The sequence below is a fragment of the Amblyomma mixtum genome, chromosome 7, assembly GCF_055824585.1.
Source record: "Amblyomma mixtum isolate Tamu chromosome 7, ASM5582458v1, whole genome shotgun sequence".
Lineage (NCBI taxonomy): Eukaryota > Metazoa > Arthropoda > Arachnida > Ixodida > Ixodidae > Amblyomma > Amblyomma mixtum.
The window spans coordinates 78,575,694-78,603,394 of record NC_143018.1 but is presented as its reverse complement, the minus strand read 5'-3'; the positions used below and the strand labels follow the sequence as shown (position 1 = coordinate 78,603,394).

The 27,701-nt window shown below is 52.2% G+C and overlaps 1 protein-coding gene across 1 annotated transcript; it reads left to right on the top strand.

Annotated features, from left to right (window-relative positions):
• The first annotated feature begins 957 nt into the window (after positions 1–957).
• LOC149336580 (uncharacterized) lies at positions 958–27,589 on the top strand. Its single transcript, XM_089554178.1, has 3 exons — positions 958–2,899; positions 13,991–14,054; positions 27,511–27,589. Exons 1-3 carry the CDS (start codon positions 958–960, stop codon positions 27,587–27,589), a joined length of 2,085 nt encoding a protein of 694 aa, XP_089410304.1.
• Positions 27,590–27,701: the final 112 nt, after the last annotated feature.

Sequence of the window (27,701 nt, the reverse complement as noted above, 5' to 3'; positions counted from 1 at the left end):
CCGGCCGCTAACTTTCTCCTACGTGCGTCCCTTTTGACAAGCCCTGGTGCTGCGCCGCAAGGCACGCGCCCTAACGCTCCCTTGACAAGCCACGATGTTGCGCCGTACGGCAGCGGAGTCCTAAGGAGAAGCATCTGCAAGCAACACGCCTGGACCTGTCGCAAGAGGCCAGACAGCGAGGCGCCAGTTTTCCTTCTCCCGGGACGCCACCGCGCGCGGCAAAATTTGAAGCGGTTGGCCCGCGCGATCGCTGATTGGTCCTTTCGGACTGCCGTCGAGTGCTGCCTTTGGATTGGCCAGTTCTGAGGGGCCACCGTTCCTCAGGCTATATAAGCCCCAACGCTGCAGCTTGGAAGTGTGTGACGGAGTGACCGAGTGACCGACCCACCGTGAGTCGAGTGCTGCTCACGAGTGGAGTCGGATGGTGTGACGGGCTGGTGTCTCGCTGATCGTCGCTGTGCGAGAACAGTCGCGTTGTGTAGCTCTCGGCCCCCGTGCCGATGCTGAAGTATATTATGTCCTGTACATAGTGTATAAAGCGTTTTCTTAGTCTCACCGACGCCTGACTCGGAGTCTTCGCTACCGCTAAGAGAGTTGACAACGCTCAGTCACGAAACGGGTGGCGAGCGCAGCGGGACCACCTCTATGGCACAACATGGATGGCAGCTATGGGATCGACCGACATCAGCTACCTCGGCGCGGTGAGTGCCTGAAGTTTTCCTCAAACGCCAGACTTTCTCTAACACAGGTTATAGTATAGCTTAGAGAAAGAATTGGTGTAGCATTGTGTTATCCTTGCGTGTTTCAAGCCTAGGAACAGTGTTTTGAAAACCAAGGGATGCTGAAGGGGTAAACAAGGCAGTGTGAGAAATGCTTGCGCGTGTCTAACTAGTAGCGATATAGTAGTGTACGGCAAGTAGTTTCTAAAAGGGCAAACAACAAGAGCCAGTGTGAACGATGGAGAGTTACAAGGTTAAAGAACTTCTCCAAATTTGTGAGGAGTTGGGCATTGATTTGGGCTCAACAAAAAGAAAGAATGCGGTCCTTGAGGTCATGAGGACTTCGGACGTGACGGCTGAGGAAGCCGAAGAGGCCTGGGCTGATATCAATGAAAGGCGTGAACTTGAGAGAGAAAAGGAACGTCGCGAGGAGGAAATGAAAGAAAAGGAGATGCGAGAGCGCCAGGCGCTTAGAGAGCACGAGGTTGAAATGAAAGAGCTGGAGCTCCGAAAAACCTCTCCAGCGCCTAGTCTTGCTTCGACGACGGTTCCCTCTAACGCTCAAAAAATACGCGACCAACTGCCGCCCTTTGCAGTCGGCGAGGATATGGCTAAATACCTCGTTAAATTTGAGCATGTGTGCGAACGGAATGACATTGAGCGATCCCTCTGGGCACATAATCTGTTAGCCTTGCTTCCCGGGGAGGCATCAGACGTGATAACGTGCTTATGGAAAGAGGCCTTTGAGAGCTACAGTGATGTGAAGGAAGCGGTATTGCGAAAGTACAAACTGTCTCCCGAAGCTTTCCGGCAGAGGTTCCGGTATGCACAGAAGGGCAGGGAGTCACATGTTGACTTCGCGTTTCGTCTAAAAGCCGACCTGGTTGAATGGCTGAAAGGCAAAGAGGTTTACGACGGCCGCGATAAAGTCGTCGAATGCATCGCGTTAGAACAATTCTACCGTTGCATTGATGAGGATGTCAAACTCTGGCTGCAAGATAGGCTAAAGGAGGTTAAGCTAGACAATGCAGCAGAATTAGCCGGAGAGTATTACCTCCGCCGCAGCTTGCACAGCAGGGCAGTGGGTATAGAAAAAGCAGATAAGAGGGACGTGTTTTCAAGGAAGCCCGACGAACGGAAGCAAATCACGCGTCGCGAGTTTCGGAAAGACGAGTCCCTTACCAAAGAAAAGGTAAAGGAAGGGCAGAATGCATCTCAGAATGCTAACGATGGTCCCAAGCAGCGAAACGATGCGACGCGTTCTTTTGAAAAACGGAAGCCGTTAATCTGCTGCAACTGCAAAAAGGAAGGGCACATCGCGGCGAACTGCCAAGAGAAAGTTGCTTTTGCAACGATACGGGTAACAAACAAAAACATGCGACTGTTGGAGCCCTACATGCAGGAAATTAAAGTAAACGGCAAGAAGTGCAGAGCACTTCGGGACTCGGCAGCAACTATGGACGTCGTCCACCCGTCTTTCGTCTCCTCTATTGACTTTACAGGAGAATACGCTTGGATACGGCAAGTGGCCGAGGATGAGAGTGTCTGCTTACCGATCGCAGCGGTCATCACTGAAGGAGAGTTTGTAAAACTTAACACAGAAGCCGCTGTGTCTGCCGCCCTTCCGGAGCACTTTCCCTACCTGTTCTCAAATAGCTCGGAGCAGATGCTGAAGGATCAGGGCAAAACATTCTTTGCCGACGTGGCGTACATGGCCCTCACGCGATCCAAAGCGCGCCAACTGTCGAGGGAACTGGACTTTGAGTCGGCGAACGAACAGCCGTGCGGCACGCGGAGCGATCAGGGTAACTTGAGTGGCGGGCAGACACGGGAGATGCAGAGCTCGGAGACTGGCTTGGGAGAGCGTGGTTTGGACGAGACTGAGAGTGATACGTGCACTGCTAGCCGCGATCTAGACACGACGCCGCAGTTAGGCGACGCGGGCTCCATACTCGCTCCGGTTTCCGCCAGCTGGCAGGAGCTGGCCGCAGTTGAAAAGGAAACGCTCATTCGCGAGCAGCAGCAAGATTGCTCAATAGCCGATCTGATGAAGAGCGTCAAACTGGGAGTGGAGAAAAAGAGGGTTTCATTTTACGAGAGATCTGGCTTATTGTATCGCTGCTACACCGATAAGCAGGGTCGCAAATATGAGCAGAATTTGATCCCTCGAAAATATCGCTGTCAGTTACTGGAACTCGCGCACGAAAATGCGTGGGCAGGGCATCTTGGCTTAAAAAAGACCAAGGCTAGATTGGCTCAGGAGTTTTATTGGCCGTATTGTTGGAAGGATGTCGAACAATTCGTGCGATCTTGCGAAACCTGCCAGAGAGTGGACAAATCCACTGACAAGTGGAAGGCGCCGATGAAGTTAGGGCCAGTCATAACAGAACCTTTTCGGCGACTGGTAATTGATATTGTAGGGCCTCTGCCAGAATCAACGAACGGGTGTAGGTATGTTCTGACCGCCCTGTGTGTCGCGACCAAGTTCCCGGAGGCGGTACCGCTTAAGGAGCTAAATTCTTCCCAGGTCATGGACGCTCTGCTCTCAATGTTCGCACGCGTCGGGTTCCCTTCTGAGATCCAGTGCGACAATGGCAGCGTCTTCACCAGCTGCCTAACTTCTACCTTTTTGGAAAGATGCGGCATTAAAGTGGTGCACAGTTCTATCCATCACCCGCAATCTAATCCAGTAGAGCGAATGCATTCGGTGCTGAAGCGCATATTGAGAGCCCTGTGCTTTGAGCGTCACTGTGACTGGGAGGCCTGCATTCCCGCCGCTATGTTCGCCTTGAGGTCTGCTCCCCATGAGAGCACAGGCTTTAGCCCCGCGGAGCTCGTGTATGGCCGAAGCCTTAGAACTCCGCTGCGCATGTTGCGAGAGTCTTGGGAAGGCAGTGATGACGACCCAAATGTAGTCTCCTACGTCCTCAACCTTCTTCAGAGGCTCGGGAAAACAAAAGATATTGTAGAGAGGCACATGAAGGCGGCGCAAATCTTGTCAAAGGGATATTACGACAAGTCAGCAAAAAAACGCACCTTCGAAGTAGGTAGTCAAGTGATGTTGCTGCGTCCGTCGAAGAAAAACAAGCTCGAGGTTCACTGGGAAGGACCCGCGAAGGGTGTATCGAAGCTTTCCGATACCAACTACGAAGTGAAATTAGGGAGACGGCCCAACAAGATTTATCACAGCAACTTGATGAAGCCCTACATTCAGCGTCACGCTATTGTAAGCATGACGATAAATGCTGCCGATGAGGAAGGGGCGGAAATCCTGACGACAGCTGACATGAAAGATTGTGGTTTAGAGCTAATGTTGGAACAGCTGACTTTGGACGTGCGTCTAAGTACCACCCAAAAGGAGGATTTCAAGGGAATAGTTTCCGAGTTTAAGGAGGTTTTTTCGAACCGTCCCGGAAAGACCACGGTCTTAGAGCACGACATCGAGCTAACATCTGAGCAACCGATCCGCAGTAAACCGTATCGTTGTTCACCCGTGCAGAAAAAAATCATGGCTGAGGAGATTCAGCGCATGCGTGACTTGGGGGTTATAGTGCCGAGTGAGAGCGACTACACATCGCCCCTGATACTTGTCCAGGTTCCGGGAAAGGATCCGAGGCCATGCGTCGATTATCGGCGTCTGAACGCGATCACCCGAGATCAGACATATCCGATACCGAACCTAGAAGAAAGAGTGGAGACGGTGTCGAAGTCAAATTATATATCTACGCTAGACCTCGTGCGAGGCTATTGGCAAGTACCCCTTACGGAACGGGCTAGCCGTTGCGCCGCGTTCGTTTCCCCGTTCGGAACCTTCCGCCCACTCATGCTGAGCTTCGGACTTAAAAACGCGCTGTATTGTTTCTCTAGCCTGATGGACAGAGTGCTTCATGGTTTGGGCGAGTTTGCATTGCCATACCTCGACGATGTTGCCATCTTTTCGGAGACTTGGGAAGAACATCTCGAGCACTTGCGAGTCGTATTGTGCAGGTTGAAAGAGGCAGGCCTTACTGTGAAACCAGCTAAATGCCATCTAGGTTGCGGTGAAGTGACTTATTTGGGCCATGTGGTGGGGCGCGGCCGGCGTAGACCTTCCGACATCAAGGTAGCCGCTATTGTAAACTATCCCCGGCCAACCACTAAGACGGATATAAGGGCTTTTTTAGGTTTAGCTGGATATTACCAACACTATGTGAGAGACTACTCTGACCTTGCCAGCCCGCTAACAGACGCGCTTCGAAAATCGGAGCCCGTTAAGGTGACGTGGGACTCGAAGAAAGAAAATGCGTTCCAAATGTTGAAACAAGCCTTGAGCCATAAGCCGGTTCTAACGGCGCCAGACTTTTCGAAAGGTTTCATCATTCAATGTGACGCGAGTGATCGCGGAATGGGAGCGGTGCTATGCCAAGAAGATGCTAGTGGTCATGAACGACCAATTTTGTATTTGAGTCGCAAACTAAGCTGTAGGGAAGAGACATACAGCACCTCTGAGAAAGAGTGCGCCTGCTTTGTGTGGGCAGTTCAGAAGCTGGCTTGTTATGTCTCCGGTTCTAAGTTTGTTGTGGAAACGGACCATTGCCCTCTAACCTGGTTAAGTAACATGTCGTCTAAAAGCGGCCGTTTGCTGAGGTGGAGCATGACCCTCCAGCAGCACAATCTGGTTGTCCGCTATAAGAAGGGAAGGTTGAACGCGAGCGCCGATGCTCTAAGTCGTGCATTCTAGGCCTCGCTTCTTTCAGTGAGCTCCTCGTTACTTACCTTCTCTCGCTTTGCAACAAACTATCATGTTCGAAGGAAGAAAGGGGCAAAAATGAATGACCTCATTTGCTTCCTCATTAGTGTGTTTTCGGTCCAAATGATTTCAAGTGGACCAATCTGATTTTCATTATTATTGCTGATTATTAAGTGCTCCTGCTATTTTGATGTGTTGATACTTTGCAAAATGGTTGTTTGAACCTTGTGTACCAGATCGTACACATGCCTCTTGTTGCAGCGGGAATAAATGGGGACAGCAATTTAGTTAGGTTCATTTGGATTATGGCTTCGTCTGGTGTTTGATGGGAGACAGAGGGCACTTGCTTGTGTTGGGTGTTGCCTTTTGCCGGTAGGTTTTGTAATCTGCAGAAGCAAGGGGATCAGAACGAACTCAGCGAAGCTGGTCGGGGTGCCTTGGCGACAACGAGGTCAACAGAGCTCCTGGCCTGCGAGTGGGACCTGGTGCTCGTGAAGTTACCTGGACGTGAACTTGGAAGATGAGCCTGACGAAGATGCGCGCCTGGCATCCGAGCCACGTGGAAGCAGCTCGTCTTCCCGGCGCCTTATCTGATGGCGGGGATGCTGTCATGCCGGGAAACCCGCCCGGATTCCAATTCTGCCGGCCGCTAACTTTCTCCTACGAGCGTCCCTTTTGACAAGCCCTGGTGCTGCGCCGCAAGGCACGCGCCCTAACGCTCCCTTGACAAGCCACGATGCTGCGCCGTACGGCAGCGTAGTCCTAAGGAGAAGCATCTGCAAGCAACACGCCTGGACCTGTCGCAAGAGGCCAGACAGCGAGGCGCCAGTTTCCTTCTCCCCGGACGCCACCGCGCGCGGCAAAATTTGAAGCGGTTGGCCCGCGCGATCGCTGATTGGTCCTTTCGGACTGCCGTCGAGTGCTGCCTTTGGATTGGCCAGTTCTGAGGGGCCACCGTTCCTCAGGCTATATAAGCCCCAACGCTGCAGCTTGGAAGTGTGTGACGGAGTGACCGAGTGACCGACCCACCGTGAGTCGAGTGCTGCTCACGAGTGGAGTCGGATGGTGTGACGGGCTGGTGTCTCGCTGATCGTCGCTGTGCGAGAACAGTCGCGTTGTGTAGCTCTCGGTCCCCGTGCCGATGTTGAAGTATATTATGTCCTGTACATAGTGTATAAAGCGTTTTCTTAGTCTCACCGACGCCTGACTCGGAGTCTTCGCTACCGCTAAGAGAGTTGGCAACGCTCAGTCACGAAACGGGTGGCGAGCGCAGCGGGACCACCTCTATGGCACAACAAGGCCTTCGCCTTAAAAGTTGAGCACTGAGAACGATTTGGCTGCGTTGGCGGTTCACTGAAGGAGAGTGGTCGCTGCAGCGCCGGAATGTAAAAGTTGAGCAGTGAGAACGATTTGGCTGGGTTGGCGTTTCACTGAAGGAGAGTGGTCGCTGCAGCGCCGGAATATTAAAGTTGAGCAGTGAGAACGATTTGGCTCGGTTGGCGGTTCACTGAAGGAGAGTGGTAGCTGCAGCGCCGGAATGTATAAGTTGAGTAGTGAGAACGATTTGGCTGGGTTGGCGGTTCACTGAAGGAGAGTGGTCGCTGCAGCGCCGGAATGTAAAAGTTGAGTAGTGAGAACGATTTGGCTGGGTTGGCGGTTCACTGAAGGCGAGTGGTCACTGCAGCGCCGGAATATAAAAAATTCAGGGGGCACCTTGACTGCCTAAAGTGTGTAGAGGCGAAAGCGTTTTCCGCACCACTTTCGCTGCTTCAGTGGCACTGGTGGCACCCCATATAATTGAGTACTAATTACTAAGTGATTACAAATCGCTAATTAATGGTTAATTACTGATTAATTCTGAACACTAATTAACTGTTAATTAATTAAGCTTACGCTTCGCCTTTAGGAGTGGAACGCGACAGCTTGTTGTAGCGCTGCCAGGGAGTCCACGGAACGCCACCACTCCTTCGGCGCGATGCCTTGCCCTTTGAACGCAACGCTTATTGAGGAAACGAAATGGCGCAGTAATTCTCTGCCATCTCGGTGGACACCTGAACCGCACCGCAGATGAAGGGAGGAAGTGGGAGTAAAACAAGACAAGGAAGGCCCGTAATGAAGAAAATGAAAATTTTATTTCAGGAAAGGAAATTATGCAGTAACTGTCTCACATACCTCGGTGGACACAAGTCAAAATTCAGGGAGGGCACTTTTTTGACCTCAGTGTGGGCACTGATGTGTGGTTAAGACGTTAAGCGTCGCCTCTAAGAGCGGAACGCGACAGCATCTTGCAACGCTGCCAGGGAGTCCATAGAACGCCATCGCCCATTCGGTTCTACGCCTCGCTCGTCGGTAAATTGTTTTTGAGGAAAGGAAATGTACCTGCCTCTCATATCTCGGTGGACACCTAAACCTCGCCGGAAGGGAAGGGAGGGGATGAGAGTGAGCGAAGATACCGTATTCACTAGACGCGCCTTTGTTCATTCCAAACCATCGAGCTGGCATAGCGGACAATAAAGACAAAAAAAAGCTGGCATAGCGGAGTGGATAGCATGACCGTCTCGCACGCCGAAGACCGGGGTTCGATCCCCGAGCTCGGCCAATTTTCAACTCGGTTTTATTTATTTTTATGGCCTGACTAGAAAAGTTAATTAGGCTAATAAGGTAGTTAAGCAATTAATGAAGCTCAGTCTCACTTACTTTGAGCATCACTATACGATTCCTTCAATTGGTTACAACGTTACTGTTGAGTGATTTTGAAACATTTTATTCGCCGGAAAGAGCTTGGGAAGGGGTCGCGTTAAGTGGCCGAGAGTACATAGCCCTCGACGACATTTTCAGCCCACTCGCCAAAGTACAATTGGCCCTGTTTGAAATTCGCGCACTGTGACGTTATGACCGTTTCGACCAATTGAAAAGCGTGACATTTCTCTCGACAACTGCTGCTTACAACGACGAGACATTAAAGGCTTCCGCCTTAAAAGTTGAGTAGTGAGAACGATTTGGCTGGGTTGGCGGTTCACTGAAGGAGAGTGGTCGCTGCAGCGCCGGAATATAAAAGTTGAGCAGTGAGAACCATTTGGCTGGGTTGGCGGTTCACTGAAGGAGAGTGCTCGCTGCAGCGCCGGAATGTAAAAGTTGAGTAGTGAGAACGATTTGGCTGGGTGGCGGCTCACTGAAGGAGAGTGGTCGCTGCAGCGCCGGAATGTAAAAGTTGAGTAGTGAGAACGATTTGGCTGGGTGGCGGCTCACTGAAGGAGAGTGGTCGCTGCAGCGCCGGAATATAAAAGTTGAGCAGTGAGAACGCTTTGGCTGGATTGGCGTTTCACTGAAGGAGAGTGGTCGCTGCAGCGCCGGAATACAACAGTTAAGCAGTGAGAACGATTTGGCTGGGTTGGCGGTTCACTGAAGGAGAGTGGTCGCTGCAGCGCCGGAATGTAAAAGTTGAGCAGTGAGAACCATTTGGCTGGGTTGGCGGTTCACTGAAGGAGAGTGCTCGCTGCAGCGCCGGAATGTAAAAGTTGAGTAGTGAGAACGATTTGGCTGGGTGGCGGCTCACTGAAGGAGAGTGGTCGCTGCAGCGCCGGAATATAAAAGTTGAGCAGTGAGAACGCTTTGGCTGGATTGGCGTTTCACTGAAGGAGAGTGGTCGCTGCAGCGCCGGAATGTAAAAGTTGAGTAGTGAGAACGATTTGGCTGGGTGGCGGCTCACTGAAGGAGAGTGGTCGCTGCAGCGCCGGAATATAAAAGTTGAGCAGTGAGAACGCTTTGGCTGGATTGGCGTTTCACTGAAGGAGAGTGGTCGCTGCAGCGCCGGAATACAACAGTTAAGCAGTGAGAACGATTTGGCTGGGTTGGCGGTTCACTGAAGGAGAGTGGTCGCTGCAGCGCCGGAATGTAAAAGTTGAGTAGTGAGAACGATTTGGCTGGGTGGCGGCTCACTGAAGGAGAGTGGTCGCTGCAGCGCCGGAATACAACAGTTAAGCAGTGAGAACGATTTGGCTGGGTTGGCGGTTCACTGAAGGAGAGTGGTCGCTGCAGCGCCGGAATGTAAAAGTTGAGCAGTGAGAACGATTTGGCTGGGTTGGCGGTTCACTGAAGGAGAGTGCTCGCTGCAGCGCCGGAATGTAAAAGTTGAGTAGTGAGAACGATTTGGCTGGGTGGTGTTTCACTGAAGGAGAGTGGTCGCTGCAGCGCCGGAATACAACAGTTAAGCAGTGAGAACGATTTGGCTGGGTTGGCGGTTCACTGAAGGAGAGTGGTCGCTGCAGCGCCGGAATGTAAAAGTTGAGCAGTGAGAACCATTTGGCTGTGTTGGCGGTTCACTGAAGGAGAGTGGTCGCGGCAGCGCCAGAATGTAAAAGTTGAGCAGTGAGAACGATTTGGCTGGGTTGTCGGTTCGCATTAGGCCGCTCCCGCGGAATATGCACCCGTCCCACCATGAGCAGCGCCGCAGAGCCCGTGCGAAGGCACTTCATCGAGTGTACGGCCCCGAGCAGGACGCCGTATGGGTGGACGCTGCCTGCACGGGTGATGAAGCGACAGCAGCTGTGGTGGACTCCTCTTTATCCGCCCTCCCCAGAGGCTGCAGAGGAAGCCGCCATTGCACTAGCTATCACTCGCACGGAAGCCCGGTATATATAAAGTGACTCCAAAACAACGATTTTAAATTTTGCTCGAGGCCGAGTTCATGTCCCTGCTTTTGGCATACTGGACTCGCCCGATGCACCCCCGTCCCGCCATGTGGAGCTTATATGGGTGCCTGCGCACTCCGGGAATCCCGGAAACGAGGCTGCCAACCTTTTGGCCCGAGGTTCTTTAAACCGGGCTCAGGTGGCCTCGGATCGAGGATTCACGAAGGAGCGCATGCACACATTCAGTGAGCTGACCCAGGCATACAGAGCCTCACGCCAGCTCTACCCCCCGCCCCACCCCTCCCTAGATAACAAACACGCAACACTCTGGCGCAGACTACAGACACACTCTCTCCCCTCACCCCTTACCCTAGCCCACTATCATCCATCCTTTCCCAATCCCGCATGTGCCCTATGCCCAGAACCCTTCGCTTCTTCCCTCCACATCCTTTCCCTCTGCCCGGCGGACCCTCCCCCGTGGGACCTAGAGAACCTCAAGACCTGGGAGGACTGGGAGACCCTGCTGCGCTCGGAGGACCCGGCCGTGCAGACTATTGCTTTGTAAATAAAGTTTTTTCTCTCTCTCTCTCTCTCTCGGTTCGCTGAAGGAGATTGGTCGCTGCAGCGCCGGAATGTAAAAGTTGAACAGTGAGATCGATTTGGCTGGTTTGGCGGTTCAGTACCGAGGGTGGTGTCGCTGCAGCGAAAGTTTGATCATCGTTCATGCGTTGCGCAACTTCTTTCGCTGCGATGCAAAGCCCATTTGACAAGAAAAAAATTGCCGACGGTTACATTACTTCGTAATTCGGAGTTTGAGCTCTGATAAAGTGTTCAACTTTTCGATAGATTGAGGCAAAGAACTCGAGCAAGACGTATGTACAATTACAGACAACTTATTTGACACGCATATTACTTCTTCAAGGAACACTCCACTAACAGTTCTTGATTGTCATGAAGGAAGCTTTGTAGTCAGAGAAATATATGCTCGATTTGCTGCACCTATGCCTGGTTCTCAAAGACGATGTAAAATTAGTAAATTGGTTTTTGAGGAAAAGAAATACTGCAGTATCTGTATCACATATTTCGGCGGACACCTGAACCGCGCTGTAAGGGAAGGGAGGAAGGTAGAAGTGAAAGAAGAAAGCGAGAAAGAGGTGCCGTAGTGGAGGCCTCTGGAATAATTTCGACCACCTACCTGGGCAGCATCATCATCATCATAGAAGCTTTATTTTAAGCAGAAGAGTTTGGGGCTCACAGACCCCTGGGCCCCCTCACTGCCCCACTGCACTCAAACGTTCATGTTCCTGCGGACCATGGCGTCGGCAGCCCGGCTGGTTGCGATGGCCTGTTTGGCCGGGTCCGCGAAGCGCAGCAGGGTCTCCCATGCCTCCCAAGTGGTGAGGTGATCCAGGCCCCGCGTGGTAGGGTCCACCAGGCAGAGGAAGAGGATGTGGGAAAGGGTAGCGGAGGGATGCTGGCAGAGGGTACAGGAAGGGCTAGTGGAGTGATATCGGGTTTGCAGTTAGGGGGACGGGAGGGTGCGCGTCTCGAGGCGTCGCCAGAGCGTCTAGTGGTAGTTGTCTAGGTGGGGATAGGGTGGGCGGTAGAGCAAGCGCGCGGCCCGAAAGGACTGCGTCAGATTGCTGAAGGAGTGCTTGCGATCCCGCGTGAATCGCAGATCGGAGGCCGACGGCGCCCGGTTTAAAGAACCTCGGGCTAACGTATTGGCGGCCTCGTTACCGGGATTCCTGGAGTGCGCAGGCACCCGTATCAGCTCCACATGGCGGGGCTGGTAGGCGGCAGGCGAGCTCAGTATGCTAAACGCAGGGACGTGAACCAGCCCGCGCGCGAAATTTAGTGTCGCGGTTTTGGAGTCCGATATTATGTAGCGTGCTTCCGTGTGTGCAAGCGCGTAGGCGACGGCTGCTTCCTCGGCTGCCTCCGAGGAAGTGACCGAGGGGAAGGGGACAGTAGAAAGAGGCTGTAGGGAGGAGTTGGCGACGGCCACCGCCGCCACCTCACCCGTGTATGCGGCGTCCACCCATACGGCATCCGATTCGGAGCCGTAGTATTGGTGGAGCGGTTTTGCTCGGGCTCGGCGGCGCGACTCATGATGCTGGGCGTGCATGTTGCGAGGGAGAGGTTTGATGAGAGTTCTCGGTGGAGGGTAAGAGGGATAGGGAGGAGGGTAGGGTCATTCGCTGGGATGCGAATGTCTAGAGACTCCAGGATATGGCGACCAGTGGAGGTTTGGGTGAGTCGCAAGTATTGCGCTTGGCGATGGGCTTCCACAAGCTCCCCAACTGTGTTGTGGAGGCCCAGGTGTAGAAGGCGTTCTGTGGAAGTGCTAACTGGCAGGTGTAGGGCCGTCTTGAATGCTGTGCGTAACATGACATCCAAGGCGGCCGTGTCCTGTCTGGTGAGTCGAAGATAGGGAATTGTGTATAAGAAACACCTGAGGACTAAGGCATGAATGAGACGACGTAGGTCGTGATCCTTCATGTCTCTGTGGTAAACATGAAACTCTGCGGATGAGGTGCGATAGCGCGCCTGTCACCTGGTTGAGCTTCTTGAGGGTTACGGTGTTTTTGCCATTGTTCTGGATGTGGAGTCTCAGAACCCAGAGAGTATTCACCTCCGGGATGGGAGAGCCATTCAGTTCAATGACAATGGGTGCAGTGGGGTACCTGCGGGTGGTTGGGCGGAGAATAAGGAGCTCTGACTTCCGATTCCCTGGTCGTGGTCTTGTGTGAGTGTGGTGGCGTTTTGTAAGGTGCCTTCTATGTCGCCATCACTACCGTAGGTTGTCCAGAGTGTGATGTCGTCCGCATAGAGGGCGTGTTTGAGATTAGGTATGGTAGACAGTATCCGGTCGAGGGGGATGAGGGTGGCATTGAATAGGAAAGGAGAGAGGACGGACCCCTGTGAGGTGCCGACGCTCCTAATGGTGTAGGGTGGGGTTGCAAGGGGGCCAAAATGAACCTCAGCAGAGCGGTCCGTGAGAAAAGCCTTAATGTAGGTGTGCATTCATGCACCTATATTCGGGGGGAGAGGGCAGTCATAATCGCCTGATGTTCAACGTGATCAAAGGCATGGAGAGATCCAAAGCCAGGACTGCCTTTGTGTGGCCCGGAATATCCGGATCGAAGATATCGTGGGTGAGCTGCAGCATGACGTACTGAGCGGAGAGATAGGGGCGAAAGCCCACCATGCTGTGCGGGTAATGGTCGTTGTCCGCGATGTGAAGTGTCAACCTCGCTAGCGCCACGTGCTCGAAAAGTTTTCCGAGACACGAAGTGAGCGAGATTGGGCGTATATTTTCTAATGTAAGGGGCTTGCTCGGTTTTGGTATGAATATTACCTTGGTGTGTCGCCAGGATGGGGGGAGGGTGCCCTCTGCCCAGCATTTGTTGAAGTCGCCTGTAATCCGGGTGATTGATTGGTCATCCAGGTTGCGCAGCATAGAATTGGAAATTTTGTCAAGACCCGGCGCAGAATTCGTCCGGAGAGTCAGGAGGGCCGCTCTGATTTCCGCCTCAGATATATCGGAGTCCAGTTCCGGGTTAGGCTGGCCTGTGTAAGGGGGCATAGAGTCAGGTGTGCCGGGTGAGGTGTATGTCCGTTGAAGGGTGTCTAGGAGTGCGTCAGAGTTCCTGTTGTGTGCGTATAAGAGGCGCGTGACGTTGTGGAATCTTTAACAGGCACTGATATCGCACAGCACACGGGCGCCTCTTGCGTTTCGCCTCCATAGAAACGCGGCCTGTGCAAGTATTTTGCGAGGTTGAGGCACTCCATCGAGCGTACGGCTCCGGACGCCGTATGGGTGGACGCTGCCTTCACGGGTGATGAAGCGACAACAGCTGTGGTGGACTCCTCTTCATCCACCCCCCTCACACTGCCTCTCCCTCCAGACACGTCCCTAGAGGCTGCAGAGGAAGCCACCATTGCACTTGCGATCACTCGCACGGAAGCCCGGTATACTTTAAGTGACTCTAAAACTGCGAATCTAAATTTTGCTCGAGGCCGAGTTCATGTCCCTGCTTTTGACATACTGGACTCGCTCGATGCACCCCCGCCCCGCCAAGTGGAGCTGATATGGGTGCCTGCGCACTCCGGGAATCCCGGAAATGAGACCGCCAACCTTTTAGCTCGAGGTTCTTTAAATTGGGCTCAGGTGGCCTCGGATTAGAGATTCATGAAGGAGCGCATGCACTCATTCAGTGAGCCTCACGCCAGCTCTACCGCCCGCCCCACCCCAACCTAGATAACAAACACGCAACACTCTGGCGCAGACACACTCTCCCCTCACCCCTTAACCTAGTGCACTATCATCCCTCCTTCCTCACTCCAGCATGCGTCCTATGCCAAGAACCCTTCGCCTCTTCCCTCCACATCATTTCCCTCTGCGCGGCGGACGCTTCCCCGCGGGACCTAGAGAAGCTGTAGACCTGGGGGGAATGGGAGACCCTGCTGTGCTCGGAGGACCCGGCCGTGCATACCTTCGCCACCGGCCGTGCTGCCAATGTTATGGACCTTAGGAACATAAACACTTGAGTGCAGTGGGGTCTTGTGGGGACCCTGGGGCGTGCCCGGAATTCCTGTTGAAATAAAGTTTCTCTCTCACACACAGCCGTGGAAGGCGTTACGAGCGAGAGAAACGGGATGATCTCCCGCATGAGTGGTTAGAAATTCCCGTTTTTCTATATCTACATTAAAATACCCACCTGCCCTGCCACCCTGGCAGGTGGCAGTTAACCCATTAGGGACCAAGAAAAATCTATCGGAGGGATTTTCTTCATTTTTAGCACATAATGCTCTCATATAAAGAAAAAGAGATTGCTGAAATTTCGTCACGATTGCTTTATTCCTTCCATAGGTTACACAGGTGTACTTTTTATAGTACACTGGGTCTTCCCCATAGCACATGTGGCTACTTCACTGATTTCCTACTGGTGGCGTGAATTTTGTTATTATGTCCGCGATTTTTACGCAGGGTGATATAACACTTCTTGCAGGCCCTCATGAATATTTTCAGGCTATACTGGCACCGCAGTTATCCTACTTTGCACGGAAGGCTTTCTCCTTTTCAAAGAAGCATCAGATACGATTGAGCCAGAGTGCCTGCGAACCGCTGGTTACTGCATGTCAAGGTGTAGATAATAACGAGTAACGTTCTTACCAAAGCAAAAATAGTCAGCAGGCTCATCTCCAGCAATTTCGCAGATTGTTCAGGCTTTCACAATTGCAAAGTTGAGCTTTGGTGTCAACAACCACTATCACTTTTTGTCCCTGATGCTGATATACTGGCAGTAGATGGCTTGATGCGAAAGGTCAACACCTGCCATACCACTGTTGTCAAAGGAAAGGAGTTTTGGCTTTAAAAAAATCTGTTTTTCTTGTGCTATACGCAACCACCACTCTACAAAACACTTAGGCTCACTGCTGTTTTAGTTACAACCCATAGTTACTATACTGTTGATCGTAGACTTCAATAAAACCTATACTACTGAAGCAAGAATCGATGTTTCATGGCTGCTTCTATTTCATCGCTTTCTTTGGCCCGAGTGGACACTTCCTAAACCCGTTTTGGCGAACGGTTCCTCTAGCCCTAAATTCCTCCCAGTGGAGCGTTACAAGAATGTCTTGAAAAGTAAAAAAATTACAAAAAAAAACGATGAAATGGCAACTAAGCGTTGAAATCATCTCAGGTGACGACAGGACAACACGCGCTTCCAAAAGTTTCATTTCTGAACTCAAGTACTTTCCGCAGACTGTGTGAATGGCATAACAGTAACTGTCTGCTCTGCAGAACCTTCAGTTCTTATAACCAAACTTTATAACAACCAATTAACATCATACCATCATCATACTCAAGACCGCTAGCGGCAAGTATAGCAGCCTCCGAGGCCTTGCTGAGCAGACAGAGTGATTTTTTCCGAAAAATTGGAAGGAACCATAAGATCTATGAAGTGGAATAAATAGGCGCCGTTCTGCACACAAGAAGACCCAGTGTACTATAGAAAGTACAGCAGTGTATAAATCATCACAGATCAAAAAACGCCAAAGGTGCTGGACATTCAAAGCATCCGTTGTTTACTTTCGTCTTTCGTGCTGCTCTATACTTGAAACTAGCGTAATATGTACACAAATGCGGCCGTGAGAAAATTATAAGCAAGCAACTACCGGTGCAGTTCGTGGGAAACAAACATCCTGAAGTTTCACCTCGGAAAGCTGACATACTGAACAGAGGAAGTGCGCCAAATTAGTTAAGGGTGGTTGGCCAATCCCCTGTTGACAAAAGCATGCCCTACTTGAAAAGAAAATTCCAGTCTTTGGTGGTGAAATTATAAAAAAATTAACTGTACTTTTAAAAGTACGCTGGGCGCTAATGGGTTAATGACTGATCGCGACAGCTCGCTCACTGTTGTGAGCGCTAACGCACGCAGCCCACATCTCTCTCTCATCACCCAACAAAGCACGATTCCGGCGTCCAGTAACAAAGGCAGTACCCCCCATCCCCAATCACTCATTCTTCCTGGGAAGCGGCATTACGGGGCGCTCAGCCCGCTGGTCAGAAATGGCTGGTGGATCGGGCTTTACGTGAAGCACAAGCCTGTGGACTCCTGGACCAGTAGGGGACCGCCCTGCAAGATTTTATTGCGAAAGCAATACTACGCTCACTAACGTCCTTTCGCGTAGCGGCAGCCGGTCGCCACGTATGACCTTTTGAATGACCTCTGACGTAGCAACCGTCGCGGTGGACACCTGAACCGCACCGCATAAGAAGGTAGGCAGTGGGAGTGAAAGAAGAAAGACGAAGAGGAGCCGTAGTGAAGAAAATGAAAATTCTATTTGAGGAGAGCAAATTACGCAGTAACTGTCTCGCATCTCTCGACGTACGCCCGTCATCCGTTCTCAGAGGAAGGGAGGAAGTGGAGGTGAAAGAAGGAACACAAAGAGGGCTCGTAATGAAGGAAATGAATTAGAGGAAAGGAAATTACGCGGGAGGTTGCGCTGCTGTGTGGAGGAGAGGCCACAGTAGGCACGATTACAGCGCAAGGACGGACACCGTGAGCATGGACAGACACCTCGAGCATGAACGGACGCCGCGAGCACGGACGGACACCGCAAGCATGAACGGACACCGCGAGCATGAGCCATTAAAGGCTTTCGCCTTTAAATGAACTAGAGGAAAGGAAATTACGTACAGGTGCTAGTGACGTTATAGCGCGACTTCATACCAGGAGCGAGAGACGGGCTACCAACTCGGCTCGTCGGGTAACGACGGCCGCTTGTCACGGTGCTCCACGCTCCTCCCGCTAGAGGCGCTAGTGACAGTATGGCGTGACGTCATACCAGGAGCCCGTCATACCAGACGGGCTACCAACTCGGCTCGTCGGGTAACGGCGTCCACTTGCCAGGGCCAGCGCCTCCTCTGCCAGCGCGTGCCGCGCTCTTCCCACTAGAGGCGCTGCATATGCAGTATAAAACACTTGCTTTCGCCCAAAAGCAATTCTTTTTTCTCTTTCCTCTGATCTTTTAACTCTCATCTATCTGCACGTGGCAGCGGTGGTGGCTTGATTAGAGCCAGTAGCAGGCCCGTGCAATTTCCTCTTCATCCTTCTCTCAGTCACAACAACAACACAACAAAAGCAATTCTCGCTTCGGCGAGAGCGGGTATCTGTTCTCGCTTCGGCGAGCGCGGCTTCGGCCGCTTATCTGTTTATTGAGCAGCGTCCGCTCCGGCGGGCGCAGTTGTTGCTGCGACGCGCGCCTTTTCTTTCCTTTTTCTTTTTCCTCTGCTCTTTTAACTCTCATCTATCTGCACGTGGCAGCGGTGGTGGCTTGGCTCGAGCCAGTAGCAGGCCCGTGCAATTTCCTTTTCATCCTTCTCTGTCACAACAACAACAACAACAACAGAGTGGAGTCGAGTATCTGTTCTCGCTTCGGCGAGCGTGGCTTCGGCCGCTTATCTGTTTTTTGAGCAGCGTCCGCTCCGGCGGACGCAGTTGTTGCTGCGACGCGCGTCTTTCCTTTCCTCTCTCTCCTTCCTCTGATCTTTTAACTCTCCTCTATCTGCACGTGGCAGCGGTGGTGGCTTGGCTCGAGCCAGTAGCAGGCCCGTGCAATTTTCTTTTCATCCTTCTCTCAGTCACAACAACAACAACAATAGAGTGGAGTATCTGTTCTCGCATCGGCGAGCGCGGCTTCGGCCGCTTCTTTGAAGGCGAAAGCCTTTAATGTCTCATCGTTGTAAGCAGCAGTTGTCGACAGAAATGTCACGCTTTTCAGTTGGTCGAAGCGGTCGTGACGTCACAGTGCGCCAATTTCAAACGGGGCCAATTGTACTTTGGCTAGTAATCATGCAACCAATTGAGGGCACCATATAGTGATGCTCCAAGTAAATGGGACTGAGCTTAGTTAATTGCTTAATTACTCAATTAGCTTAAGTAACTTCTATTCAGGCCATATAAATAAATAAAACCAAGTAGGAAATTGGTCGAGCTCGGGAATCGAACCCCGGTCTTCGAAGTGCGAGGCGAGCATGCTATCCACTCCGCCATGCCAGCTCGATGATTTGGAATGAGCAAAGGCGCGTCTAGTGATTACGGTGTCTTCGCTCACTGCCATCCTCCTCCCTTCCCTTCCGGCGAGGTTTAGGTGTCCACCGAGATATGGCAGACAGATACATTTCCTTTCCTCAAAAACCAATTTACCGACGAGCGAGGCGTAGAGCCGAATGGGCGATGGCGTTCTATGGACTCCCTGGCAGCTTGCAAGACGCTGTCGCGTTCCGCTCTTAGAGGCGAAGCTTAACATCTTAACCACACATCAGTGACCGCACTTTAGGTAAAAAAAAGGGCACCCCACCCTGAATTTTCACGGGTTTCCACCGGGATATGTGAGACAGTTACTGCGTAATTTCCTTTCCTCAAATACAATTTTCATTTTCTTCATTACGGGCCATCTTTGTCTTTCTTCTTTCACTCCCACTTCCTCCTTTCCTCTACGGTGCGGTTCAGGTGTCCACCGAGATGACAGAGAATTATGCGCCATTTCCTTTCCTCAAAAAGCGTTGCGTTCAAACGGCAAGGCATCGCGCCGAACGGGTGGTGCCGTTCCGTGGACTCTCTGGCAGAGCTACAACACGCTGTCGCGTTGCACTCCTAAAGGCGAAGCTTGAGCGCCATTAATTAGCAGTTAATTAGTATTCAGGCACTAATAAGTAATTAATCATTAATTAGTGATTTGTTATCACTTAGTAATTAGTACTCAATTACATGTGACGCCACCAGTGCCACAGAAGCAGGCAAAGTGGTGCAGCGAACGCTTTCGCCTCTAAGCACTTTAGACATTCAAAGTGCCCCCTGAATTTTTTGAGCAGCGTCCGCTCCGGCGGACGCAGTTGTTGCTGCGACGCGCGTCTTTTCTTTCCCTTTTCTCTTTCCTCTGATCTTTTAACTCTCCTCTATCTGCACGTGGCAGCGGTGGTGGCTTGGCTCGAGCCAGTAGCAGGCCCATGCAATTTCCTATTCATCCTTCTCTCAGTCACAACAACAACACAACAAGGTATAGCGAAAGGAGGTGATGACGAAGCGCGGCTATGGCCGCTTATCTGTTTTTATGCGAATAATACTACTTTAGCTACCACTTCAGCCCTTCACCGTGGTTATGCGCCTCCAAATCACGTGATACATGACGTCACACCACGTGACACGATGGCGTCACGACAGTGGAGAAACGGGGGCCCACCTCGCTCCGTCGCTGTGGTTGTGCGCCTCCAACCCTACTGAAAAAAGTTCTATGATGCAATAACCTCATAGATCATTAATCATAGAATATCCTACAATCTGTATGACATATCATACAATCTGTATGATACATCATACAGTTCGTATGATATATCATACAGATTGTATGATATATCATACAGATTGTATGATATTCTATGATTAATGATCTATGAGGTTATTGCATCATAGAACTTTTTTTCGGCAGGGAAATCACGTGATAAATGACGTCACACCACGTGACACGATGACGTCACGACAGTGGAGAAACGGGGGCCCACCTCGCGCCGTCGCTGTGGTTGTGCGCCTCAAAATTACGCGACACGATTATGCCACACCACGTGACACGATGACGTCACGACAGTGAAGAAACGGGGGCCCACCTCGCGCCATCGCTGTGGTTGTGCGCCTCCAAATTACGCGACACGATGATACCACACCACGTGACATGATGACGCCACGACAGATCGCCGTCACGCGCTGGGAGAGGGAGAACGATGCCATCGCACAGACGCCGGAATGTCCTCGAGCGGCATTCCCGCGCATTTCGAACGCGCGTTCACACTCGGTGTAGGTGAAACGCTCGCTCCACCGGGCAGCCTGTTCGCCAAATGCAGCCGGTACAGCCAGCGATGACAGCGCTGCCCACCGGCAGGTAGCAGCCACCATTAAGGCTGGTTATAAACATTCATTCAGAACGACGTCTTGACATCGCCGCTATGGCGCAGTGGATTAGAGGCACGTGTTGCGTATGAAAGGTCGGCCGTTCGACTCCGCTCCCTGTACTGTAATTTTGTTTTTTTTTTATTTCATTTTTATATTTTTTTCTCTTTTCCGTCGCAAATCGTGATGCTTAGTGGCATATGACGCCGTTTAAGATTTTCAAAAGATTTTCTGCATAATTTTTTACAGATTCACCGTGGTTTCAATCCTTGTGGCTGTACAGGCTGCAGTTGGCGAATACGCCACCGGGCAGGCGGACGCGGCTTCCGTGGCAATCCAGGCGCTCACGCAACGCGCGTCTCGGGGTTAGTCGGCGTTCCGCTGTAGCCATGCCGTTGTCTTCCCCCACTACGAAGGCTTATAGTGGTTGTATTAAAATGACCTAGTATTCATCCAAGGAAAGCCATGTATTACCAAGCCTAGCCATCAATATGCTTCGCATCTGATTGGGGCTTAACCTTAGCTAAGCCTCAGCCATTTTTTTCAGCCAGCGTCCGCTTTGGCGGACGCGTTTGTTGCTGCGACGAGCGTGTTTTCTTTTTTTTTCTCTCTCCTCTAAAATTTTTAACTCTCTTCTGTCTGCACGTGGGAGCGGCGGTGGCTCGGCTGGCGCCAGTTGGCAGGCCCGTGCACTTCACACTTCATCCTTCTCTCAGTCGCAACAACAACAAGGTATACCGGCTTATCTGTTTGTTCAGCCAGCGTCCGCTTCGGCGGACGCGGTGGTTACGACACGCGTCTTTTCTCTATATCACTATTTCCTCTTATCTTTTCACTCCCTTCTGTCTGCACGTGGCAGCGGTGGTGACTCGGCTTGAGCCAGTCGGCAGGCCTGTGCACTTTCCTTTGTGTAGTAAAGTGTTTTCCATCCATCCATCCCAGGAAGCCAGTTATGCGCACTTCCTTTCCTTAAAATGGTCAGAGTGTAAAACGTTGTCAACGCCAACGCCAATGAACACAATTAACGCCGATGGCCTATGGCTTCAGTGCGGCGTTTCTGGCACAACGTTTTCAATGCCTGCTGCCCACATCTCTCTCTCATCACCCCAGGTACCTATAAGCGCGATTCAGGTGTCCACTGACCCAGGGAGCCAGTTATGCACAGTTCCTTTCCTTAAAATCATCGCAGTGTAAAACATTGTCAACGCCAACGCCAATGAACACAACGAACGCCGCCGGCCTATGGCTTCAGCACCGCGTTTCTGGCAGAATGTTGCCAATACCAACGCATGCAGCGCACATCTGTCACTACCGCCGCGGTGGCTCAGTGGTTATGGTGCTCGCCTGCTGATCGGAAAGACGCGGGTTCGATCCCTGCCGCGGCGGTTGAATTTCTTTGGAGGAGAAATTCGAGGCCCGTGTACTGTGCGATGTCAGTGCACGTTAAAGAACCCCAGGTGGTCGAATTTTCCGAAGCCCTCCACTACGGCGTCTCTCATAGCCTTAGTCGCTTTGGGACGTTAAACCCCGTAAACCACCAACCAGCTATATAGCTTAAAGCACGTTTGAGGTGTCCACTGCTTCAATAGGGCAGTTATGCGCCTTACCTCTGGTTCAGGTGTCCACGGAGATGTGTGAGACAGATACTGGGGTTTCCTTTCCTGAAAAACCAATTTACCAACTTCATTTACCCTCTGCTTTCCAAGCTCCCGTACTGGTTTCGCAGCCTAAAGCACGAAAGGTGTCCACGAAGAAACGCAGAAACGGGCGACAAAGAGCTGCGCTCTTTTAAAAAAATGCTGACGGTTACGTTAGTTCCTAATGCGAAACATGAGTTAGGCTCATCAGCAGTTCCAGCTTTTCGATAGGTAGAAGAAAAGAATACAAGGAAGACATGTATGCAGAATTATGGGCAGCTTATTTTTCACACTTAATCCTTCCTCAAGAAATACTCTGCTAATTTCTTGATTGTTATGAGAGAGAGAAAAAATTGGTGCAGTTTAACGCAGTCCAACCCAGAACACGTGCGAAAGCAGGCGTTAATTCTTCAACTGGAGGGGGCCGTTATGCTCCGCCTTAAGAGCACGACGCGATATGAGCAGAGGGTGAATGCACATGTATGCATAATTATTCATTCTCTATTTAACATTCATAGAATGCGTTGAGTCCTCATACCCCTCCCTACCAGCGCATTGGCGCAGCAGTTAGGAGATGTTCCACTGCGTTGGCAGGTGGCTGTTTCCATCGCAGGCATCCGTACGCTTTGTGCGACCCGTGTTGCTCTTCCCGAGAAACCTCTCGCGCAGCTGGCGCGACGCTCTTCCGAACTTATCCGAGCTCACCCGAGTAACTAGGGTAAGTGGTTGCCAATGATGAAAAATGAATGAAAAACTTTATTGTATTACGGTTCTTTCTCGCAGCGTAGGTGGAGCCCACAGTCCAGGGCCCCAGCGGCCTTTGCAGTCTTGCGAGCCCTGTCGATCAGCTTGAGCTCCTTTTCAGGCTTCCAGCTGGACAGCGCAGCCTCCCACTGCGCCGGTGTCTGTGTGTTGTTTATCGGCGCTGCCTGCATTTCCTGACAGGCCCATGTAACGTGGTAAAGCGTTGGATGCTCACCGCATAGCGGACATTTGTTGTTATATGTGGAAGGATACATTTTGCTGAGTAAACTCAGATTTGGTATGTATTAGTCTGCAGTTGTCTCCAAGTAACCCTAGCAGTTGCCATGTAAGCCAAGTAAGCCTAGCTTGCTTGGCTGTCGCCTTAGAGTTAAACTGTTCAGAAACAGCAAAGCAACTAGATTCAGATATAGACTCTTCGTCATTGTCTTCCATGGCGAGACTCCTAGACAAGCGGCACGACCGGCTCCTCCTGGCCGCAGTGGAGAGAGCAAGCTGACGTCACGCGTCTACATAGCAAACGGAGAGAATGACGTCATACCATCTGTTAGGCGCGGCGGCGGCTCCTCGAGGAGCAGGGAGGTCCACGGACCGTGCGACGAGCAGTTAGACCTGGCGTAGTATTGCTTTCGCAATAAAAATTGGCAGCGGCGTAGCTCTGCAATGCCAGGATAGACATAGCGAGAGGTGAGGGCGAGGTGTCGACGCCGGAACCATAGGGAAGGCGCATAACTGCCCTCTTGGAACAGTGGAGACCTCAACCCTGCTTTGAGTAGGTGGTGGTGGTGACAACGTTTTAATAAACTAAAGGAGAGTTTGCAGGCCAAACTCTGGCCCTTTACATAGGTGGAGTCCTTAGTCCGGGACCACGCTGGAGGAGGCCGTTACTCGCGCCCGTTGGACTAGAGCCCTTTGAGACTCCAGCCCCGAGCAGTTGAGCAGGGCTGCCTCCCATTCCTCGAGTAGTGACAGGTGTGCGCAGCATGCGTTGGCATTGACAAAGTTGTGCCAGAAACGCGGCGCTGAAGCCATGGGCCGTCGGCTTTCGTTGTGTTTACGGGCGTTGGCGTTGACCACGTTTTACACTTCAATCATTTTAAGGAAACGAAATGCGCATAGTAGCTCCCTGGGTCAGTGGATGCCTGAATCGTGCTTATACGTGCTTGGGGTGATGAGAGAGAGGCGGGAGCTGCAGGCATTGACAAGGTTGCGCCCAACCCGGCTAGCAAAATTCCGTGACACGGGATACGTGTCCGGACTTAACCTTCACTCGCAACATACGACACGCAGACTGGCTCAACACCGAGGAGACCCTCGGTAGCGACCACTGCATCATTAACACTACACTACGCACACGCCCCCTCAAGCGTCCAAGAACACAAGCCCATATCCCAGATTGGACGAAATTCAGGCAAAATTTTAACTCACTTGATAATACACCCATTTCCGCGCAAGGCTACACAGCATGGTCCCAACAGCTGCTGGCACACCTTTCCTCGCATGAAACACACATCCAGCTCTCAGAGGCGGTCACGGACGTGGATAACCACCTTCTACACCTCTGGGAAGCCCGTCGCAGCCTCGTCCGCCGTTGGCGACGGCAGAAACACAATAGAAAGCTTAAAGCTCGAATTGCCGAGCTTACCCAGAAAGCGGCAGAGTACGCGGCCCAACTCGCCGACTCCAACTGGGTAGATAGATGCAACACGGCCGCGCGACAAATGTCCAGCCGAAACACGTGGCGTCTCTTTCGAGCCCTAATCGACCCAACCCAAACACGATCCGAAACACAAAAACATTTGCAGCGAGCACTGCACGCTTTTCCTGGCAACACGACTCAACTGGCACAGAAACTTCGGGACCAGTATCTGTGTACAGCCCAAGACCCCCGTGGATCTGCGTACTCTTATGCAGGCAGAGAGAACACGGAGCTGGATCAACCTTTCCAGCTCCATGATCTGCGGGCGGCTCTCGCCAAAATGAAACGGGGCACTGCGCCAGGACGGGATAAGGTCACCGTCAAGCTTTTGACGAACCTGCCCGACTTGGCATACCAGTCCCTCCTGGAATACGTAAATGCGATTTGGCGCGGGGACACCCCCCTGCCAATCGAATGGAAAACGGCTTTGGTCACATTTATTCCTAAAGCTGGCAAACCAATTGACACAGATAACCTCCGCCCCATCTCTCTCACCTCATGCGTGGGCAAACTAATGGAGACGATGGTGCGGGATCGGTTATCTACATATCTTGAACACAAACAAGTCTTTGCGAGCACCATGTTCGGATTTCGCCCACACAGATCCGCACAGGATGTCCTCCTGCAACTCAATCGGGAAGTCCTTGACCCCCTCGAATGCCCCCATAATGACCGGGTAGTACTCGCCTTGGATCTTAAAGGGGCATTTGACAATGTAACACATGAGATCATACTCACTAACCTAAGTCACACCGACTGCGGCCTCAACACATTCCAATACATAAGCCAATTTTTAATGGATCGTCAATCCTACATTCGAATTCAAGATAGAGACCATGGTCCTTACCTACTCGGCACGCGGGGAACCCCTCAAGGCGCGGTACTTTCCCCGCTGCTCTTCAATCTGGCCATGATGCACCTGCCGGCCCAGCTGAGTGGTGTCGCCGGCGTGCAGAACGCCCTGTACGCTGATGACATCACTCTGTGGGCCACGCAGGGCAGCACAGGAGACATTGAAACCAGCCTGCAAACAGCGGCGACGATAGTAGACCGCTACGCCCGCCGCTGCGGTCTTCAATGTTCCCCTCAAAAATCGGAATTTGTGCACCTCCGCCCCTCACAGAAGTGCACAACTAAAATATCTCTCTCTCTTGAGAGTGGTCCCATACGCGAAAGTGATGAGATACGGGTACTCGGACTCTACATCCACAAACACAGGCGGCCAGACACTACATTGGCCAAACTCCGTAAGGTGGGGGACCAGGTGGGCCGCATGGTCCGCCGGGTTTCCAACAAACGCGGAGGGTTACGAAGTAAGGATGCCTTGCGGCTGGCAAACGCCTTCGTAACTAGTCGAATTCTCTATTCGACTCCTTATCTCCACCTACGGAAACAAGAGGAGGACGCCCTTGAGGTCATCCTTCGCAAAATTGTTAAACGCGCCCTTGACCTCCCTATCACTACTTCAAACAGCCGGCTTATGGCTCTTGGGGTGGTGAATACTTTCCGGGAGCTCCTGGAGGCGCACCTTACAAACCAGTACACGCGCTTGTCGCTAACGGAGTCGGGTCGCCGCCTTCTTGCTCGACTCCATATCCAACACACCCCTCCAATGGAAGACAGGTTTCGCATCCCGGAACTGTGGAGACGTGCCCTCCACGTGCGGCCTCTTCCAGCAAACATGTCACATGAAGACCATAATGGTCGGCGCCTGGCACGAGCGGAAGAGCTAGCCCGATATTATGGCAACAAAACAGGTGTATACTACGTGGACGCTTCCGGCCCTCACCACGGGGGATGGTACACGGCCGCGGTAGTTCACAACAGCAACACAGTTAACGGCCTAACTTTTAGAGCTCGCAGTGCAACACAAGCAGAAGAGGTCGCGATTGCTCTCGCGGCCTCACATTCCAATTCAAAATACATAATCACCGACTCGCGAGGGGCCTGTCGGAACGTCGAACAAGGCTGCACTCCCTTCCTAGCCTATCGAATATATCAAAATTGCATACGGGATACGGACCCCGCACACCGTTACCTCATATGGGCCCCTGCTCATCAGGGGTTGGCAGGAAACGAGGCAGCAGACGCAGCCGCCCGCGCGCTCTCTCACCGGGCTGTTTTCTCCTCCCCATCCGATCAGGAACCCGATTTTAATCCGGTCTATACATTAAAAGATATTACAACATATTATCAAAATTGTCATCGCCTTTACCCTAGCCCATGTAAAGGCCTGAAGAAGGCGGATGAGCGGCTCCTTCTCCGCCTTCTCACCAATACTTTGCTGTGCCCGGCAGCGCTAAAACATTTTGACCCCTCCTTTAGCGGCAGCTGCCCACACTGTAGTGCAGTGTCTTCTGACACTTATCACATGGTGTGGGCCTGCCCCTCCAACCCCGCTATTCCCCCCATCCCCAACCCAACCCGGGAGGACTGGGAGGCGACCCTGCTCGGCTGCCACGACTTACAGGCCCAACAAGCCTTAGTCGGGCGCGCCCGGGCGGCGGCAACCGCCACTGGGGTCCCATACTAGGGACCTCCACCTAGTGTTTGTAAGGATCGGTCCCTTACGGGCTGATCCAAACATACCTCCAGTTCATTCGAAATAAATGTTTTCACCACCACCACCACCGCCAGAAACGCGGCGCTGAAGCCATAGGCCATCGGCACTCATTGTGTTCATTGGCGAAGGCGTTGCCTACGTTTTGCATTCCGATCATTTGTAGGAAAGGAGGGCGCGTGCGCGCCGCGAGCCACGCCAGCTGTGCGTAGTTACGTCACTTGCTCCACGCGCATGCGCAGCTTGGTTCTCCAGGAGCCACGCGAAACTGCTCAACCTCCTGCCAGTGCAGCTCACGCTACAAGATTTTATTGTGCAGAGGAATTCGGGCCTCCGAGGCCCCTGGGCCCCTGCACGACCCCACCACACTCAAACGGTCATGCCCAAGAGGTCCCTGACGCTGGCAACGCGGCTGGCGATGATCTTTTGTCTTGCCTGGTCCACGGAGTGTAGCGAGGTCTCCCAATCCTCCCCTGTTTGGAGTGGCACCGGCCCGCCGGGTCGAGGCGA